Here is an 18,949-nt window from a genome sequence, read left to right on the forward strand (position 1 = left end):
ATTGAAATAGGCCATCACCTTGTCTGGACCAACATTACATTAATCAGTTGTGTCCTGTATTGTTAAATGTTAGAATATTAAATTTCATTAAAGTACTACTGTGACGAGTGGTGCAGTAGTTGGCACTTGTGCTTCACAGCAAGAAGGTTGTGGCTACGAGACCGGGGCGTTTCTGTGTGGAGTTTGCATGTTCTCCCTGTGTCTACGTGGGTTCTCTCTGCGCACTCTGGCTCCCTCCCACAGTCCATGCAGGTTAATTCGGTGACTCCAAATTGTCCTTAGGTGTGAATGTTTGTGTGTATGTGTGCCCTGTGATGGACTGGCGACCTGTCCAGGGTGTTTTTACCCGTTATTGTTTATTGGTGAAATTGCACTTGTACTTCTTAAGGCAGTTCAGGTTCTCCGTAATATGCTTTGTAAAAAGAAGAGAAGTTTGTAAAATGTAAACATTTTCAATATGTACTTGTACCTCTTTGCACCAAAACAAAGGGAAAACTTGGAGTTGTCCATTCACATACAATTATAGTTTATTATGCTATGATTTTACTAATCCACTTGAGTTTAAATTGGGCTGAATGTGGCCCCGTACTGAAATGAGACACCCCTGCTGTATACAGTACTGTATTTAGTGTAGTTACATGTGTTGCCGCTAGAGGTCACTCGTCACATTTACAAAAACGGAAGTTGTCATGATCGGCGAAGAAGAAAAAGCAGGGAAATACATACATACCCATTGAGCAATCCATTGTGTACGTTTAAGCTTCATCGCAAAGTTTCCTGAACAAGCAACACCATGCCCGTTATCTGTGCGGCAATAGGTTGCAACAACAAGTTTGTGAAAGGCTCGGAAATAAGGTTTTATAGGTAAGTTTTCACTTCATGTATGGAGGCGCCACAGTGCTTGATACACTCGATATTGTATTGTCATTGTGTAATTTAGCTTTGAAGATAAAACCAAAACAGATGCTTTTAGTGTTATTGAATAAAAACTGATCTTGACCTTAAAAGATTATGTATTTACATTGTTGAAGCAGAAAGCCTGTAGCTTCACTAATCCCGATCGAAACCAGGTGTTTTGAAAAGGTTTGAATTAGAAAGAACCCTTAATTATATTGTGAATAAACCAGTCATACAGGCGAAATGTTCTGTTTTCTTGTGTTCAAGATAGCCCTACAGACAAGATTACAAACCTTTCCGTCAAACTTAAATACTATTTGGTTACTGCTGCTCAATGACATTGTTGTTGTGTGTAAAGTTAAAGATGTAAAGAATTGATACGTCTAGACTGTTATGTAAAGATATAATTGTACATCTAGACTCCTTTTCTGCTCAGCATGGCATATAATCAATGTGTTGAAGTTGCAATCACAAAGAAAGCAAGCTATATTGTCAACTGTTTGAGGTCACATTTATGATAAGTGATGATTATAGACGTCTCCTCACTCTTCTCTAATACAGATTCCCACTCAGCAAGCCACAACTCGCAGGGAAATGGGTGCACAGCTTAGCGATGAAAAATTTTGTCCCAACTGGAAACACCTGCCTATGCTCAGAACATTTCAGGACAGACTGCTTCAGGGACTATAACGGCAAACAGTTTCTCCGAGAGGATGCGGTGCCCACCATTTTCGCACATGGCCAAGATTCATCCAGGGTGTGTGTTCACGCCATTATAGAGAGCAATTTGTCTTCAGTGTACACAAGCCACCCAGGATGGCTTCTGTATTATGTTGAGTGATTATGCATCTGAAAAACTCCACAGATTGAACTTCGGAAACGGGGGGTGATGCCTAAAGACACAAATGTCGCTAATCAGGTGCCAACACAACCTGACAGAGACAAAGTGAGGGAGGCTGCTAACCTGCGGAAGGACAAACGAGGTGGAATGAGGGTGAGACATCTATTACCACACCTCAACACTGAGGGCAGAGAAACGGTGCCCATGTTTCAAGGATTATACCACCATTTAGTTTTAGCCCAGTCTGCGTAAACATTCCATCACTGACCATGTTTGGGGAAAAATATCACACTCTTTTGATTTTGAATCATCTTTATGATTGTGCTTTATTATATCACATTAATTCTGGAAGGATGGTTGATATTGCTGGCACCTTAAGTGTCATTGCACCATTTAGGCGACGTTACAAAAGTCAGAAATTGAAGCCAAATAAATCCAGCGTCGCTATAAGTACTTGTAAGTACTTATAGAGACACCACCAGCTGCTGTGGGGATGGAGTAAATTGCCTTCACATGATATCTTTGTCTCTGTTTTGTCATAGGGTGCACGAGGAGGAATACGTGGAGGAAAACAGCCATATGACAGGTGAGACGTACATACAGCTGTTCTCTTAAATTGGACACTGCTGTTGTTATTCTTTTGAAGCACTTGTTTTATTTCTCCATAGTTCATTCATAAGTTATTCAGACACTTTATAGTTTTGATATCTTACAGCCAAACTCTAAATATATGTTCCTCATCCACCCAAAGATAATTCTCCATCATGAGAAAGCAAAAAGTGGTTATTAGATATGAAAAATAAACTCTCCCAAAGGCTCAGATTTATATTGGTTCATTCAGAAGCCTACATTTCTCCATGATCTCCAGCACTCTAAGGATGCACAGGATCCTCTTCCTCTTTGTACAGTTGCATTCCCACGCTTAATGGTCACAGCATGTCCCTTCGGTAACTTCCTCACTGCTAATTTCAATGTGACACACAAATGCAAAGAAAGCTCTGTGGGTGGGTGGGGGGAATTCAAACGTTGCATCAGAGTGAACAGGTCATTGATGTCAGTGTTCCGCTTTACACAAGCAGGCAGACCTTCCCACCCAAGAGCAAAGTGTATGACAACAAGGGCCAACTGCTGTCCAACGGCAAAGACATGTGCGATTGTCTGGATGTGGACTGCATGGGCTGCTTCTACCCCTGCCCAGAGTGCGGCTCGCGCAAGTGCGGAGTGGAATGCCGCTGCGACCGGAAGTGGCTCTATGAGCAAGTAGAGGTGGAGGGCGGAGAGATCATCCAGAACAAGTTTGCTCTTTAGTTAGCATCATTAAAGACTTTTTGTGGCGACAGAAACTTTATCCCTCAAGAGTCACACAGTTGTAGGCTGTTGGCGCTCTTTACTCAAGACCGTGATGCTTTACTGACTCTTTTTGAGGTGTTGTTCATGTTTCAAGGAAGGCAGAATCTTATAGAAATCCTTCCTCGGACCATTTCCAGATGTAATTTATGTTTATCTTGTTACTGCTTTTGTTTTCTCTGTGTTTTTAGCAGCAAAGTATCATTATTGATATTATGGCACAAATGGACTTCTGGAAATCAGGAAACATGTCCACATACTGTCAATGACAACACCACCATCTTCATTTCAAACGTATTTTGTGACTTACTCTGACTCACCATTTTTATCTGTCAAATAGATTTTTATGGCTTATGTTGATGACTCAACTGATTCTGGGGTTAAGATCCTGAATGGTTCTATACTCCTTTGTAGTTCACTAAGTGGCTGTTTTCATTCATTCATCCACTTCCACAACAAAAACTCACTACTGCAGTCATTCACTCTTCATTCATCCTAAAAATCATCATAAGAGTTGGTCAATCTGACCGATTTCAGCCCTCGTTTGATGTTAAAGTTGATTATAATTGAACTTTACAGCCTTTAACAGCCAAGACACAGCTACAAAGGGTCTGCTGCTTGAAAAAACAACACAAACCAAGGATCATGGGATAAAGGGATAATGGGGAAAGTTCTATAATATGACTGATGTGCCAATGTACAGTAATAAACCTTTTGTTCTTTCACAGCCAGTCCATGTTTGTCCTGTGTACGTTCTGATCTATACATACATTTGTTATAGAATCAAATTCCTGATTTAGTTTGGGTCCAATGAGTCCAGTCAAATCGCCAAATTGTATGTGATGGAAGATGCATTGATGAGAGAAAAAAACCTTCAAATGAACTTTATTTAAAGTAGACCCTGTTTACTAGTGAAGGCAGATGGAGTTTTGTATTGATTTTTGCTTGTAAGAGCAGAAAGTGACTGAGCTGTTACAGTTGTAACCTTAAGTCTTCTGGTTTAGTAGAAGAAGCTCATTACACTGACACAGCCATCCACAGCATGACTGTTGTCCGACTTTGCCTACACAGCATTAGACTCAGACTGACAGAATCATCTGTGAGCTTGATGAATTGTCTAAATATCAGCTGAGGCGCTCATTAGTGGAGACGCAACACCCGAGAGGGCTGCTGAATGAACCGAGCTGCTGTGAAGGGCACCGATGACCTGAGCAGACTGAGATCTGACAGCAGATATCCAGCTGATGTGACAGACACAGGCTGTGAGTAGCTGCGTGGAGTTAACGGCCCAAAATAAATCTATCAGCATGAATATAGATATATCAATTTATAATGTTGATTCAGAGCATATTTGTATTTTCATCTTAATATTTTTGAATGTTTTCTAATCTAGGAAAGTTTTTTGTCCTGTAACACACAGGAGCATTCCCTCTTTACATTCAGGTCATTGTTGCTTTAATTGCTTAAATAAGACATTATATAATGATTATTGTGTTTCTCAGTATCGTCCTCTCAAACTACTACTGCTGACATGCACATCATATTGTTAATTAGATGTTTAGATAAAGACTCATTAGGATAAAGCAGTGGTGGGTGCACGCTAATGAAGGACTGAATGAGCAATCAGGTTTGCTCACATCTGTGGCTTCATCACTGAACACATTGGAGCCATAAGCTTATTACATCATTTCATGTCATAGATGTGATGATGTGCAATCATGACAGAGCTGCTCTATACTACTGCTCATTTCTCAGCAGCTATGTAGGGTATATTATACGCTTTTTTAGGCTTCTTGTTCACAGAATTTTAAACCAAAATGATCAAGAACAAGATATTCATCTGGATCTGATAGATTGGAGATTGCAGATGTATGTGCCCAAAGGGAAGAATAATCACTGTTTGGGAGGTAATGATGTGGAGGTAGGAAATCTATTGTAGTTGGCAGAAAAGGTACCAAAAACAGGCTCCCGTTGTATTAATGAATGAAGACTTTTTCACAGAGCATTGTTCACAGTTTTTACTGTGTGCTTGACAGCACCTGTCCCCAGCCAATTAACAGTTTTATGTGTGTGTTCCTATAAGAAGACATTTATGCCTACTGAACCATTTCTGATCATCCGGCACTCTCAGTGAAGTTTTTCAGATATAGTGTTAAACAGAGGCCAGACTCGGCTCTTTCTTACCGAATGACTGCCTATTCTCAGCATAAAAACTTGAATCACAAAATAATGGATTTTCTGGGGTCAGTCACCTCCAAAGATGGGATGTTTCATCTATCACTCCACCTCTAAGACTTGATGGCCAACCTGCCGACTCATTGAGGACTTTCCCGTGTTGACAAATTGTCAGAGGTATTAACTAACCTCCACTGAACTTTCCAGGTTAAAATGTGCCGGTATTGCTATGGCACATTGATTTCAGCAATGATTGACTGAAATCAATCATTGCTTCCTTCGAGATAAAGGAACACATGTCAAGAATATGGTGACAAGTAATAGGAGAGGAGCCCAGATATCAGTCACAACTGTTTATTTCAGAATGAGTGACAGGTGTGTGTTGGGCTGCATGATGGGGTTCACAGCATTCTCTTAGAGGACAGACAGCTGGGTATATTCCTAGGAAAGCGGCCACAGTCCGTGCTCCCAGGATCACACCTACTGCACATGCAGTTCCTGGCCACTGGGTAGGTGACAGCTTCTGGGCAGCCTTTAATGTATTTCACCTCGTAGGACCAGTCGCCATTGCAGATCTTCTGTTCACCCCAGTCATCAGCACCAATGTAAACCCAATCCTGTCACCAACATAAAACAAATGGATAAAAGGTAGAGTAAGATCGAAATATGAGGAGCTCCACTACTGCAAACACATGGTTTAAAGATGCTTCCATTCTCAAATACATATTTTAATACTTAGAATATAGCTTCAATAACAAAAAGTTTTAATTTTTTGATATTAAATGTAAATAAATTTAGTTTTAATTATCATCAGCTGAGAAACACAAGTTTCATTTTTGCAATATGTACATATTAGCTTGTTTTTTGGACTGTCGAACACATTTCTAACTAAGATCTTTACATCATTTATTCAATTAGACATTAATCCACTTTTTTATATTTTCATTATTGTAATGTCTATCTTCTTCATCTAATATGGTACATTGAAGTCAATCAATCATATGATATGGGGAAGTTGTGAGTAAATGTATTTGGGTGTAAAAGCTCTCTCAAAATGCCCTGAACTTTGTTTGACATAGATAATATTGAACAAAAGCTTTACACACTTGTCTATGGTGACAAGGCAGATTTGAACTAAACACAGCCAAGCCTCTCGGCTGAATAAATTCCCATGATTCCCATGTCTGTTACCCTGTGGTAGCAGTGGCCGGCACATATGGTGGTGTAGACGGGCTCGATGGTGCCGCAGCTCTCCACATCAATGCTGATGTTCGTCGGGTGACAACCGAAGCTGCAGCCCCCCGCCTCAGTTAGTGCCAGCATTGCTGCCATGATGACAAGCTGCATCATCTGCCGGGTGCAGCTTGGGAATCCTGCCACAAGAGGGTTTCAGATACAGCATTATGTCAAAACCTGACAGGGGTCCAAGTCAGGATACAAAATAAGTTATTTGAGATTGACTAATGTGTCTTTATTCAAAATGTTGCGTTTGAAACACCTCTATCACTATCGGTAGTAGAATGTTAATGAAATCTGCTGATGTCTGGAATTGCGCTATACGTATAGGCAACTACAAGTGAGCAGACGTCAATGTCCATATGAAATCATTTGTGACTGACTGAGTACACTGCCTAAATATAACTGTTACAAAGACATTTAGCAGAGCAAATGCTTCGTAATGGCTGTTAAAATGGAACACAACTCACATCTTCATTCACACAATTATGAAAATATTTGATCGAATTATAGGCACATGTTAAAAAAAGAAAAGATAAAATGCACAATGTTATTAGATGTACGACATTACAAATCAATAAGACATGATCAAATCTAAAACACTTAGAAACTAAAACAGAGTCATAAAAACCTTGCATTTGAAAAGCCTCCAACATGAACACACACCTGTAGAGCTCTGTTGCTTTACACCCCAGTTCCAAATTTCTTCTGTTAATCTCCAAACATCAATGATGCTTTTAAACAGTGTTGCTGACCTCACTGTGACTTAAATAGGCCTTCTGATAAATCCTGTTAATCTATCCAGCCTTGGTGCAGTGCTTGTTTTCCTACCTGTTTAGCCATAAAAGCACCTCTCAACGCCTCTTCAACTCACACAGATTAGGGAAAGCATGTGACTCAAGGTCTGTCTTCCTAAACGCAGGAGGAGAGAGTGTGTATCTATGGAACTCTGGTTAAATTATAATAGTCAAAGGCTTAGATGTACCACATAAAAGGTTAAACAAACCCCCATGGGAAGATGAAAAACACTGACATGACTATTTGCAACAAATCTGCCACGTTCCATTATCAGTGCTTTAACCATTTTATTTCTAGGTTGGTTCTTGGTCGGTTCCTTCATGTGCAAGATAACAGGTGATCTTTAAACAGGGAGACATGATGTAACCTCTTATACTCCCTGAAAATAGACAACATTTGCTTTGGTTTTGATGAAACTGCAAAGCATTAAATACGCTTTGTGCCTTTTGTGCCCCTGCTGCTCATAAATGTACTGTAATAGATAGAAACCTGACAGAAAAATTATGCAGCAGCTGTAATGAGTGAAGGCTTGAGAAGATTGACTGAGAAAGAAAGAAAAAAGTGTCAATATTTTATTCCTCAATCCAATTAGGCAAATATGGATTAGTGTTGAGCTCTTTCACTTCACAGAGAGAGAGTCCCGGTTTGAATTGATTGTACACAAGTCAATTTGAATATTTCTGGTTGTATTATTCTGTTTTATGATTAACATTGTTTATTAAATTGCCCCCTCATTCAGTTTAAAGTTTCAGTTCAGCACACTTGTAGACATGAGGTTTTTCAGGAATTGTCGAGAGTTGGTGAGATAAATTTGGGTGATCTATCTATCTATCTATCTATCTATCTATCTATCTATCTATCTATCTATCTATCTATCTATCTATCTATCTATCTATCTATCTATCTATCTATCTATCTATCTATCTCTCTCTCTGAGTCTTGTGGTCTTTTTCAATATTGTAGTGTAGCGCATTTCCATTTACAGGTTGTTTTTTTATTTTTTATTATTTTACTTTTTTATTATTTACTTACTTATAAACATACAGGAGGGAAGAGAGGCAGAGAGTTAGAGAGAGGGAGAGAAAGGAGAACCGAAACCCTGAAGAGAACTGGGCAATGTAATGTTCAAATAAATTAAAACAGTAGGATGACAAACAACAGCAGAAAGCCACAGCCGGCCAAGGTTTTGTAGAAATGACACAGTAGTGTGGACGCAGAGTCCTGGAGGACATCAGTGTTGTTGGTTGGAGGGAGAGAGAGAGATACACCCCCATCCTGGAGATCCTTTCCATGAAGAATTCCTAAGGCTATCTACATCATCATCCTGGTGTCAGTGATAAGATCATCATTCAGATTAAGGGAGCACTACTACACCTCGCTCAAGAGTAACCCACGAAGCTAGTGCATGTCTAAGTCTAAGTCTAAGTCTCTAAGTCCATGTCTCCTCCTTTGGTAGGAGTCTGAAGGAGTTTTACCCCCACACCGGGTTCTTGATTGTGCTAATGATGATAAGTAGAATTTTACTTGTAATAATGTATTTTCTCCTTGGCATTAGTTCTGTTCTGTTCTGTTCTTCCACTGCTCTTCCACACAACAGTATACTACGCTTGAATTTGGAAAGAACGGGGGAAAGAAGTCGAGTTCATGTCAATTTCATTGTTCAAACAAAGGGGCCCATTTTGTTGCAACAACTTTAAAAAGCAGACAATAAGAAGTGAACAGACAACAATGTATATACAAGAAAAGCTCTATTTGGAGCAACTCACAGCTCTCAAATTGCCCTATAATATGACATTTATGTCCACTGGGAATCAATTCGAAGATGATGGATGGGGTGATGGTTTCAGGGCCCCAGATGATTTTCTGGTTCATAACTCTTAGCACTGCCATATAAAACTGCTCCCTTGGATGTAAAAGCTCAAATCAGCTTTATATGAAGCCACATATAAAGCTGTTCCAGGCTGTACATCTTTCTGACACTACAAATTTAAATCAAGTGTCATGGTTTTTGATCTCTGGATGTGAGTCCTTCCAGTTCCCAGTTTTGATCGACACAGCATAAACACGGTCAGGACAAACATCATCGACACATCCACTCAGTCACACCTCACTCCCTCTTCACAGAGCCTCTCATCCACCTGCTGCTCTGTAGTTTCCAGCAGAGACAGACTCTGCAACATCACAAGTAAAAACCCTCAATGGGACCCTGGACACCCCCACTCCATTTCATCTCACTTTCATTCCACCAGGTCCAAACAAACACCTCCACAATACCACTAAGTGCAACAGTTGTATTTGGTGAATGTGCTGGTGGGTGTGTTTAAACTGTTGACTACTACCGATTCATTCCTCTGTGCCTCCAAGCATTCATCTGTCCTTACACATTTATTCACACATGATATGTTGCTTTACATACAAATCTGGCTTTGCAAAATGCACACGGTTTGAGTCAGTAACTTTAACAAAGTTTATGTCATGAAGTCATTAATGAACCGAGACAAACTGTCAGATTCATCTTCCAAAGGAGAACTCCCGGAACTGGAGTGGCTTGGCCATGTTGCAAAAGATACAAGTGGCCATAAATAGATGTATATAGATTTTGTTTCTCTTGTTTTCTCACTGTATCACCTCTTATTATTGACCTGATGACTCCCCCTGGTGCTGACAGAGGTGGTTGCGCCTTGAAGTGCAAGAGTTAAGTGCTTCTGTGCTTCTGTGCTTCTGTGCTTCTGTGCCTCTGTGCGTGTGTGGCGGGTGGGTGGAGTGGTGGGTGGATAGTAGCCTACGTTGTGTAAACTAGGGAGGATATAACGTCTTGAGGATCTAGAGAGAGTCAGCAGTAGTGATCATTGCACAAACATTAGAATATACATCACATTTTACATTGCTCTAGACATCTTCTTATGGAATAGAGGATAAGAGGGAAACCACAGTAATCATATACATCATTATAGGGAGCTATACGAGAGCCACGGCATAAATATTCTACACGGATATAACAACCATACACAAAGCAATACCTCAAGGTTTAAAGTAATGTTGTAGTGATTATTGGGTCTGGAATAGGACAGTCAACAAATTAAATTAAACTGACTTGATTGTATGTTTGCAAAAGAGTGTGTTTGATGCTAAATCTGCACAGTCAATGGGGTTTATTGATCAATGCCAATGGCTCATTGATTATTTCACCACATGCTGGGATTTCTGGATTTGAAATCTTTCAGAATCACTTATTTGAGGTTCCCAACAGAGTGAAATATGGAACTGAGTACTACTTGGAACTTACTAGTATATTTCTTGAAAAACCTAGGATGTTAGACTATCAACAGGTGCAATGTTGCCCGGATACAGTTCATTGACATTCATGGACATGAATAAATGCCAGACACATGCAAGTTTATTGGTATAGCCCTGTATCACATGCAATGTCTGAAAGGGCTTTATAGACACATACATCAACAGTTCTGACTCCGCCTAAAGAAAAACTCCCTAGTAAAACGTAACATATAAGGAAATAAATTGCAGTAACGGCGGGAGCTGTGCAGTTCTGTTGTGGGCGCACTGCTGGTTAACATCTACATGCATTGATTAAAGGCTGGTTTGAGTGTAAATGGGGTTGATATTGAAACTGTCAGAAGAACAGTCAACCTCACCGAAAAAATACAACCCAATCCAGTCAGGGTTTATTGATATTGTAAAGCAGTGCCTCTCTGAAAATGCACTGACAGACAGACTTGTCTCAAGAGAGGGACATGTAAGGAAGGAGAACTTGGACGTGTGGTGGCAGTCTGTTTGTAAATATACATATATGTATACAGCACAGCATACATATACATGTTCCTGTGCCGGGGACTGGTGACGGCAAAAATGTGTTTTTTTGCTTTTGAGCACAGTATATAAGGAAAGACAGGCGATGCAACAGAATGTCTGCACTTCCTGGAGCAGCACACCAGGGGTCAGCCAAGAGAGCTTGTCAGAAGCTGCCAGCAAATGGATGCAGACGGAGAATATACCAAGGCTTTGTTGGAAGAACATTTTGGAAATGAGCAAAAGATTGCATCAGCGTATTTGGATAAAGCCTTCTCATGGCCAGTTATTAAATCAGAGGATGTCAAAGCACTTCGGGCTTATGGTCTCTTTCAAAGAAGATGCTGCAATGCAATGGATGAAATCCAGTACATGTGGGAGCTACACATATCTGCTAATAAGCTGACAGTCATAAAGAAGTTACCATATAAGCAACAGTGGCTTGTGGCGTAATCAGAGAGCTACTTTTTCAGATATTGCAGACTTCATTGAACATCAGGTGGGAATTGCTTACAAGATACTCTAAAACCAGTACAAAGCAAATATGGAAGCAAAGACAATTCACAGTGTCACATACAAATTAAGGAAGTAGGATCTACAGTCACCTCTGTGGATGAAAAGGCCAATAGGAGAAAGGAAGAAGCGTCATTGGACAAAAAGGCGTGTCTATACTGCAAGGATGGAAATACACTGTGAGTATTGCTCTGCATTGGAATATGGGGCACATCATGAAAAGATTGCCTTTCGGAGAAAACATAGAATCTTTTTTGTCTGTTTGTGCATAGAGCACTCGAGTACAGACCCCACGAGGCGACTGTCATGTCAAGTATGTGGAGCCAGACATCCTTGCATGCTTCAGATTCACCTGAAGGAGAAAGAAGCAGAGAAGAATCAAGCAGTTACTGATACTAACACAACAGTGGGCAGTGGTCTGGCTGCGGTACAAACCAGTGGTCTTACTGTGCTGGGGAGCATGAACGCAAACACTCTAGCGTTCCAGTCATCGTCAAGTCTAAAAAGGGCCATCAAATTGTAAGAGTTCAACATTGTTCTATACATCAAGAGTGATAAATAGGCTGGATATCTCAGGAAGGGGAACAAAGTTTTCTCTATCACTATGGGACACAAAAAGAGTGTGGGAAGTCGGATTGTGTCGGATTTGGGAGTAGCATAGAATGAATACGACACTTGACTCCTGATCTATTTGAGAATCGCAAGTCCACAAAGGTTCTGCAGTATAAAATGTTTTGCCAAGTTTTCAGCGGGTACAGATGGAGATAGAGAAGAATGTGATGTCTGCGATACTGCTGTACACTGCATTTTGCAGAATAAACCTATAAGTAAAAGTTGGCAAAATATCAAAATCAAAAGACTTTTTGGACCTTAGCACTATGTGCTCTCAGAGTGCCCTCTCTGTCACATTTGAATGAAAGAATGTACCTTTAATATTAGAATAGCAATAACAGCATATTGCATTGTATGTGTCTGACCTCACCTCTTGTTCTTGGCTTCCTTTCTTGTCACTTGGCTGAGAGAATGTGTGGATCATTTTTGACACCAGGCTAAACCTGCCAGACCTTATGTTGTGTATTGAGTGCGTACAATTGAAATGTATATACTGTATATATGAATGTAGTATAATATTGTATTTAGCCTGTTTAGAGTCCATCACAAACCCAATATAGGTTTATCATATGTTGTACAAAGTTTGACACTTGTGTCTCAAGGGTTATGATCTGTATGTGAGCACATTTATTTAAAAAACAAAAAATCCTCATAATTAAAAGCTTCTCAGTGCCTCTCAATTAATCAAAAGCAGTAAGGGATTCATAATTGCTTTTTCAAGGGTAATGTATTGCTTGACTTATTAATGCCAGAAGGCAGTCATTTGTTAGACGACTTGTATTACACCCTTCAAATTAGTCATTGAATTCTTACCGCAGAAATCAGGATAATTTAGTTTCCTCTCCAATGAACATTTAAGGCCAAAAGTGCTGATCAGCGCAGAGATAGTAACCTGTTCTCCCTGTGAGAAGGTGACTTAATTACATAAGGACATTTCTGTCTTTAAGATATGAATGAAAGGAATAGAGAAGGCCCGTGCAAAGAACCCTCTTAAGGTTGTACCATCAAATACCTGTTGCTGTTCTGAATGCCTCTGGATTTATTTGCCACTACTCTGACTTTTAAACGCACTGATTGACTGAATCCTCATAACAACTAAGCACTACTTTACTTGAGGGGATAATAAAACTCTACATTATAATGAAGATATGCTTATTATTAGTTATAGAACAGTTGATAAGTCACAGCATGTGCAGTATGCAGATTCATAGATGCAGTATCACCAAACTGCTTCATTACAGCTGATGAATGAATGAACCAATGAATTAAACATTTTGAAATATAGTTGGTATTCATCTTAAAGCTCACCTTTGGACATTAATGCTGTTTTTGAAACATTTCCATTCAGGAATGCCATTCAGCATGGCAGATCTACTTTTGAGTTTGAGTGAAATACAGGCTGAATAATTTATCTGAGTTTACTTGTTTTGAGTGGAGTCATTTCCATTATTTTGAAAGCTATGGAGTTTGGTTTCCCTGATCATGCACTGAGAAAGCTATACGCCATGGACTACAGCAGACAGGTTGATTTCATCGTGCTGGGGGGGGGGGGGGATGATTCGACATTTCTGAGACGCTTCGTTACTATGGAATGAGTAACGAGTAATTCATTACTTGTTCAGAGAAACGACACCGGTTGCCACCCGGATGAAGGGCAGAGGAGGCTCCGGTGTGCGAGACTGCAGCACGGTGCGCAATGACCGGCTGCATCCACTGGGGGAGGACCGAGCACCGCCTGCGTGCGCTGCGGTACACGAATGACTTTCTCACCAAGGCTCTCCATCATCACGCACACAATGGGAGGGATACAGGGGGATAGGTAGGGCTACAGCGGCACACAGACAGATGTGAGATGCTCTGACTGAACTACGGGGCCATCTCCCCTCGCCCGTGTGAACGTAAACTTTTCCCCACCCCCGCGTCTCTCTGTCAGGGCCGTGCGGTGCTGTCATTGATGCCAACACGCTGCACACCTGCCTTTTTTTCCTCCTCTTTTTCTTAAATGATTCTTGCTGCCAGTACCGGGAGCGATGCAGCAGAAACGCGGGCTGAAGTGGCGATAGATCCTGTTGAATTGAGACAAGACGTCGAGACGCAGCCAAAAAGTGTCCTCCTCAGAGTGCGTCAGAGCATGGAGCCATATAGTTGATGAGATGATCGCGGGTAGGCTACGACGAGGGATTTGTGATATTCCTCCCCAAAACCAAGAAAAGAATTTGGACAAAGCGAAGAACTGCATCCTCACCTAACCTGCCTCCTCCTCCTTCATCAGATTGGTTTGTAGCGGGCTGAGGTGGTTTCATTTGGCCCCCTTTTTCAGATGTAAGTATGATTGCTGTAATGAAGGAAGGCTATCTTAATGAGCTGACAATGTTGTGCGTAATGCCTCTATGTAAACATTATTCTCTTCCATGCAGTCATAGACACCCTTGATGTTAATTATAACAACAATAACACTAATAATAATTGTTATAAAATTAGGTTTTACCGCCGTTGTCTATAGTCCAATAGATGCGTAGTATCATGTGGAGCATACCGTTGCCAAAACAACGGCCATCAGTGTGAATACATTCATCTTTTTTGGTTTAACCGACATGCTGTTCTCTGTTGTCTTGTCGTTTTTCTCGCAGTTCCTGGGAGCGCCAGAGGAATAAAGTCATTCATATTCTCCCGGAGGTCTTTAATACAAGATCCAGATTTCCTCTCATCACATAAAATGGCAACCTGGAGTAACCACGGAGGATCAAAAGACGCATATAGGCTCCGGCCCTGGCCGTGAGGAAATTAACCACCTGATGGGCACAAGAGAAGCCGACGGGAGACTGTTGTGGTGTAGCTTGTTGACTTGGTGATTTGTAAAGCCGAAAAAAATAAAAGGCGCTGTAAGTTTGCCACCTGGTCTGCGTAGGTTAAGTCACCGGCCCTTGTGTTTAGATTATGATAATGAAGTCGTTGAAAATTGGAGGCCTATGAAAGGCTAATCAATGTCGATTAACATGTAAGTACCTACATGCACTCAGCATGGGCCTACACGAGCTTTATTTGTTATTCTGACATTTTTGGCTTCGCTTTTACAACTGATTGGTCAGAGCGGTTGATGCCTCATAGCCTCGGTGCGCCCCGAGCTGCAACTTTTCTCCTCTGGCCTGCATCCATCGCCCTGAGGCGGTCACGGTAGCGCTCACGGACCCAAACACTCCCTGATTTAAAATGGAGTTTGCTATGGTGGGTGCGGACGGCGGGTGCAACAGTCACCTGCCTTACGGATATGCCCAAGCCCGAGCCCGGGAGAGGGAGCGGGAGAGAGAGCGCCAGGCTGCCCACTCCAGAGCGGCGGCTGCGGCGGCCGCTGCCGAAGGAGGCTCGGGAGCGGAGGGAGGCGGCGGCGGCGGCGGCGGCGGTGGCGGTGGCATCGGGGGGTCCACCTCCGCCTCCACCTCCTCCTCCACCTCCTCCAGCGCTCATCTCCTTAACAACCGCCAGCATCAGTCTCGCGCCGCCTCCTCCATCGCTAACATCAGTAGCGGCGGTGCCGCCTCGCGCCCCTCCTCCTCCACCTCCTCCTCTTCCTCCTCCTCCTCTTCCTCCTCTCAGCCACCACAGCACCAGCAGGAGCCCGAGCAGCAGCAGCACAGAGTTCTCCGAGAGCGGAAAAAGCAGCGCGGCGTCGGACGGTGGAGACGGAACCGAACGACTCTCGGCGGGGATCTGCGCCACTCCGAGTTGGCGCTGCTCGGATCCGAGGAGGACATCATGATAGAGGAAGAAGAGGCCGAAGGTGCCGAGGAAGAGGAGGAGGAGGAAGGGGGCCGGGGAAGCAAAAGGTCGAGTCTTCTCTTTAACATGGATGATGAAGAAGAGACCGCCTCGCTCACTGACCGGCGTCCTCAGTCTGGGTATGAGAATGTTTACAGCGACTGCGGCTGCTGCGAGAGAGTCGTCATCAACGTGTCAGGTCTGAAGTTTGAAACTCAGCTGAAGACTCTCGCTCAGTTCCCGGACACGCTCCTGGGAGACCCCGACAAGCGGATCAGGTACTTTGACCCACTGAGGAACGAATACTTCTTTGATCGGAACCGACCGAGTTTCGACGCCATTCTTTACTATTATCAGTCAGGGGGTCGGTTGAAAAGACCAGTCAATGTCCCCTTTGACATCTTCTCCGAGGAGGTGAAGTTTTATGAACTCGGTGAGGAGGCGATACTGAAGTTTCGGGAGGATGAAGGTTTTGTCAAAGAGGAGGAAAAACCTCTACCAGAGGACGAGTTCAAGCGCCAAATCTGGCTTCTGTTCGAGTATCCAGAGAGCTCCAGTCCTGCCCGGGGCATCGCGGTCGTGTCCGTCCTGGTTATTGTCATTTCTATCGTCATTTTCTGCTTGGAGACATTGCCGGAGTTCAGGGATGAAAAAGAGTATCTACAGCCACGACACAACAACACCCAACCTGATCACGGATTTACCCCCTTCAACGACCCCTTTTTCATTGTGGAAACAGTTTGCATCATCTGGTTCTCTTTTGAGATTATAGTCCGGTTCTTTGCGTGTCCGAGCAAACCAGCTTTCTTTAAAAACATTATGAACTCAATAGACATTGTATCCATTTTGCCTTATTTCATAACTCTCGGCACGGACCTGGCTCAGCACCAAGGCAACGGGCAGCAGGCGATGAGCTTTGCCATACTGAGAATAATCCGACTTGTCAGGGTGTTTCGAATATTCAAACTGTCCAGGCACTCCAAGGGGCTGCAGATCCTGGGTCATACCCTGCGCGCCAGCATGAGGGAGCTGGCCCTCCTCATTTTCTTCCTGGTCATAGGTGTCATCTTGTTCTCCAGCGCGGTGTACTTTGCCGAGGCGGACGAGCCCACTTCTCAGTTTACGAGCATCCCCGACGCGTTCTGGTGGGCCGTGGTGACCATGACCACGGTGGGATATGGAGACATGAAGCCTATCACGGTCGGTGGGAAGATAGTGGGCTCCCTCTGTGCCATCGCGGGCGTGTTAACCATCGCGCTGCCGGTACCGGTTATTGTGTCTAACTTCAACTACTTTTACCACAGGGAGACCGATAACGATGACCAGTCTCCGGTGGTGGAGAGCATGCCCCCGGGCTGCCCCTACTTCCCGGATTTCCCAAGGAAATTCAAAGGCTCTCCCTCTGGCTCCTCGCTGGGGGACAAAGCGGAGTATATGGAAATGGAGGAGGGGGTGACAGAGTCGCTTTGCGGGCTGGACAAGAGCCCCAGTAAAGGAAACGGCACAGACATTAGCAGAAAAAATAGCACTAACTCCAAATCCATTCAGACTGACGTGTGATTACAAGCAGAGTTTTGTTTTTGTTTTTTCCCCTAATGAAGAATCGGCCCTCTAAAGATATTGTATGCAGGTGGTCACCCTAACACGAGTTTTACGCACGCGTTAGCACGCTCGCGCACGCACACGCACACACACACGCACACGCACACACACACACACACACACACACACACACACACACGCACGCATACGAAAACATGCACGCACAAACGCACAGATCTCCAGTTGGCAGGTTCAAAGCATTCCTAAACTATAGCTTCTCCCAAATCAACTCCCCACCTACAATTGGGCACAATGATGATGACAGCGGTTTGCCTGATGGTTCTAATATGTGCAGGTATCCAAATCTGACATAGAAGTATGAGCGAGATAGAGTCAGGTATCCAGAGTAGACAGGCTAATGCATTTGCACTTTATGAGTTTCATTTTTCAGTAGGGATGATCGTTTTGCTGTTATGCAATAAAGTCAAATTTGTTTGCACTAATGAAAAATTTCTTGGGTCTGGCAGACACATTGGTGTTTTATTCTGAGAGACAGAAAGTGTTTGCTCTGAAAATGGCAACAATTAAGTCATCCTCTGACCACTTAGCTGAAGAATGTTTGAGTAACTTCCTGAGAGAGAGAAATTCAGCTTATTCTCGTCCCCTTTCTGAGGCTGCCAGTCAAAAAAATTGGGTTTCAAGAAAGGTATATAGGCAACGACAGAAGGAGGTGATGTTATTTTCTTATCGTTCCAAAGTCTATTGTTAACAGCAACACATTTAGGGATACAGCATTTAGCAGTCATAAAATAATCCAGGGCTAGAACTATTTCTAAAACATACACAACGTTGCTTTTCCACAACAGGCCATATGCAGCATTGTGTGATCAACCATGAAAGCTAAGCACAGGAATAATCAAATTACAATGGCTGGAGAAATGACCTGCACCAACAGGTTTGGTTTGGAAAGGCTCAAACCCTTCCAGACAAAAAACACCCACTATCATAAAACCTTTTCAAAAATGACAATATCCCTTTACATGGACGCAGATGGAAAGCTATAGCAAAAATGACTCTATTGTGGAAACTCTATTGTTGTTTGCAAGCATCATCCTCTATTGTCTGCTGGACCTCGTGCACAAAATACTTTTTCTCAAGAGGACTATGATTATCACCAAGCTCACAGAGGATCCTTCAGACGTGACATCTTCCAAGGTACGTAGCCTGCTGTTTACCCTGACTCTCACTTATATGAAGATGATGAATGTCATGAGAATTATCTGGAAAAGCTCTTGGGGGAGTTTAAAAAACACTGAAAGCATTATTGACAAAACACATCAGTCATGTTGTATCACCATTTGGGTGTCGTTAAGCGTGTGTAACAGTGTGTAAAACGGTGTAGATTGGCAACAAATGGCACACATT

General features: G+C 42.6%; 3 protein-coding genes across 4 annotated transcripts in view; 2 read left to right on the plus strand and 1 right to left on the minus strand.

The window, feature by feature from the left end:
- The first annotated feature begins 673 nt into the window (after window positions 1-673).
- Window positions 674-3,805, plus strand: arl14ep (ADP-ribosylation factor-like 14 effector protein). 2 transcript variants are annotated; one of them, XM_076156356.1, is made up of 5 exons: window positions 674-864; window positions 1,459-1,654; window positions 1,763-1,891; window positions 2,281-2,324; window positions 2,815-3,805. In XM_076156356.1, exons 1-5 carry the CDS (start codon window positions 794-796, stop codon window positions 3,044-3,046), a joined length of 672 nt encoding a protein of 223 aa, XP_076012471.1. In that variant the 5' UTR covers window positions 674-793; the 3' UTR covers window positions 3,047-3,805. The 2 variants fall into 2 exon arrangements, with proteins under 2 accessions (XP_076012471.1, XP_076012472.1); XM_076156357.1 differs by having other exon boundaries at window positions 2,818-3,805.
- A 397-nt stretch (window positions 3,806-4,202) lies between these two features.
- LOC143004815 (gonadotropin subunit beta-1-like) lies at window positions 4,203-6,610 on the minus strand. The gene is made up of 3 exons (XM_076155968.1): window positions 6,452-6,610; window positions 5,684-5,877; window positions 4,203-4,272 (listed from the first exon to the last, which is right to left on the minus strand). Exons 1-3 carry the CDS (start codon window positions 6,608-6,610, stop codon window positions 4,203-4,205), a joined length of 423 nt encoding a protein of 140 aa, XP_076012083.1.
- An 8,826-nt stretch (window positions 6,611-15,436) lies between these two features.
- Window positions 15,437-18,949, plus strand: part of kcna4 (potassium voltage-gated channel, shaker-related subfamily, member 4) — a 30,890-nt gene continuing 27,377 nt past the window's right edge. The window contains exon 1 of the mRNA XM_076156205.1: window positions 15,437-18,739. Coding sequence (XP_076012320.1) covers window positions 15,437-17,542 — 2,106 coding nt within the window. The 3' untranslated portion in view covers window positions 17,543-18,739. The remainder of the gene's footprint in view (window positions 18,740-18,949) is intronic.

Source organism: Genypterus blacodes, unplaced genomic scaffold (assembly GCF_046128005.1).
Source record: "Genypterus blacodes isolate CSIRO-AG114 ecotype Tasmania unplaced genomic scaffold, CSIRO-AGI_Gbla_v1 ptg000067l_1, whole genome shotgun sequence".
NCBI lineage: Eukaryota > Metazoa > Chordata > Actinopteri > Ophidiiformes > Ophidiidae > Genypterus > Genypterus blacodes.

Coding starts and splice junctions, on each gene's coding strand:
- arl14ep (XM_076156356.1), top strand. CDS start 794: ATGCCCGTTATCTGTGCGGCAATAGGTTGCAACAACAAGTTTGTGAAA. Junction 865..1,458: donor TCGGAAATAAGGTTTTATAG/GTAAGTTTTCAC, acceptor TCTCTAATACAG/ATTCCCACTCAGCAAGCCAC. Junction 1,892..2,280: donor ACAAACGAGGTGGAATGAGG/GTGAGACATCTA, acceptor GTTTTGTCATAG/GGTGCACGAGGAGGAATACG.
- LOC143004815 (XM_076155968.1), bottom strand. CDS start 6,610: ATGATGCAGCTTGTCATCATGGCAGCAATGCTGGCACTAACTGAGGCG. Junction 5,878..6,451: donor CCGGCCACTGCTACCACAGG/GTAACAGACATG, acceptor TGTTGGTGACAG/GATTGGGTTTACATTGGTGC. Junction 4,273..5,683: donor AGGAATATACCCAGCTGTCT/GTCCTCTAAGAG, acceptor TGCCCTTCACAG/CAGCTCGGTTCATTCAGCAG.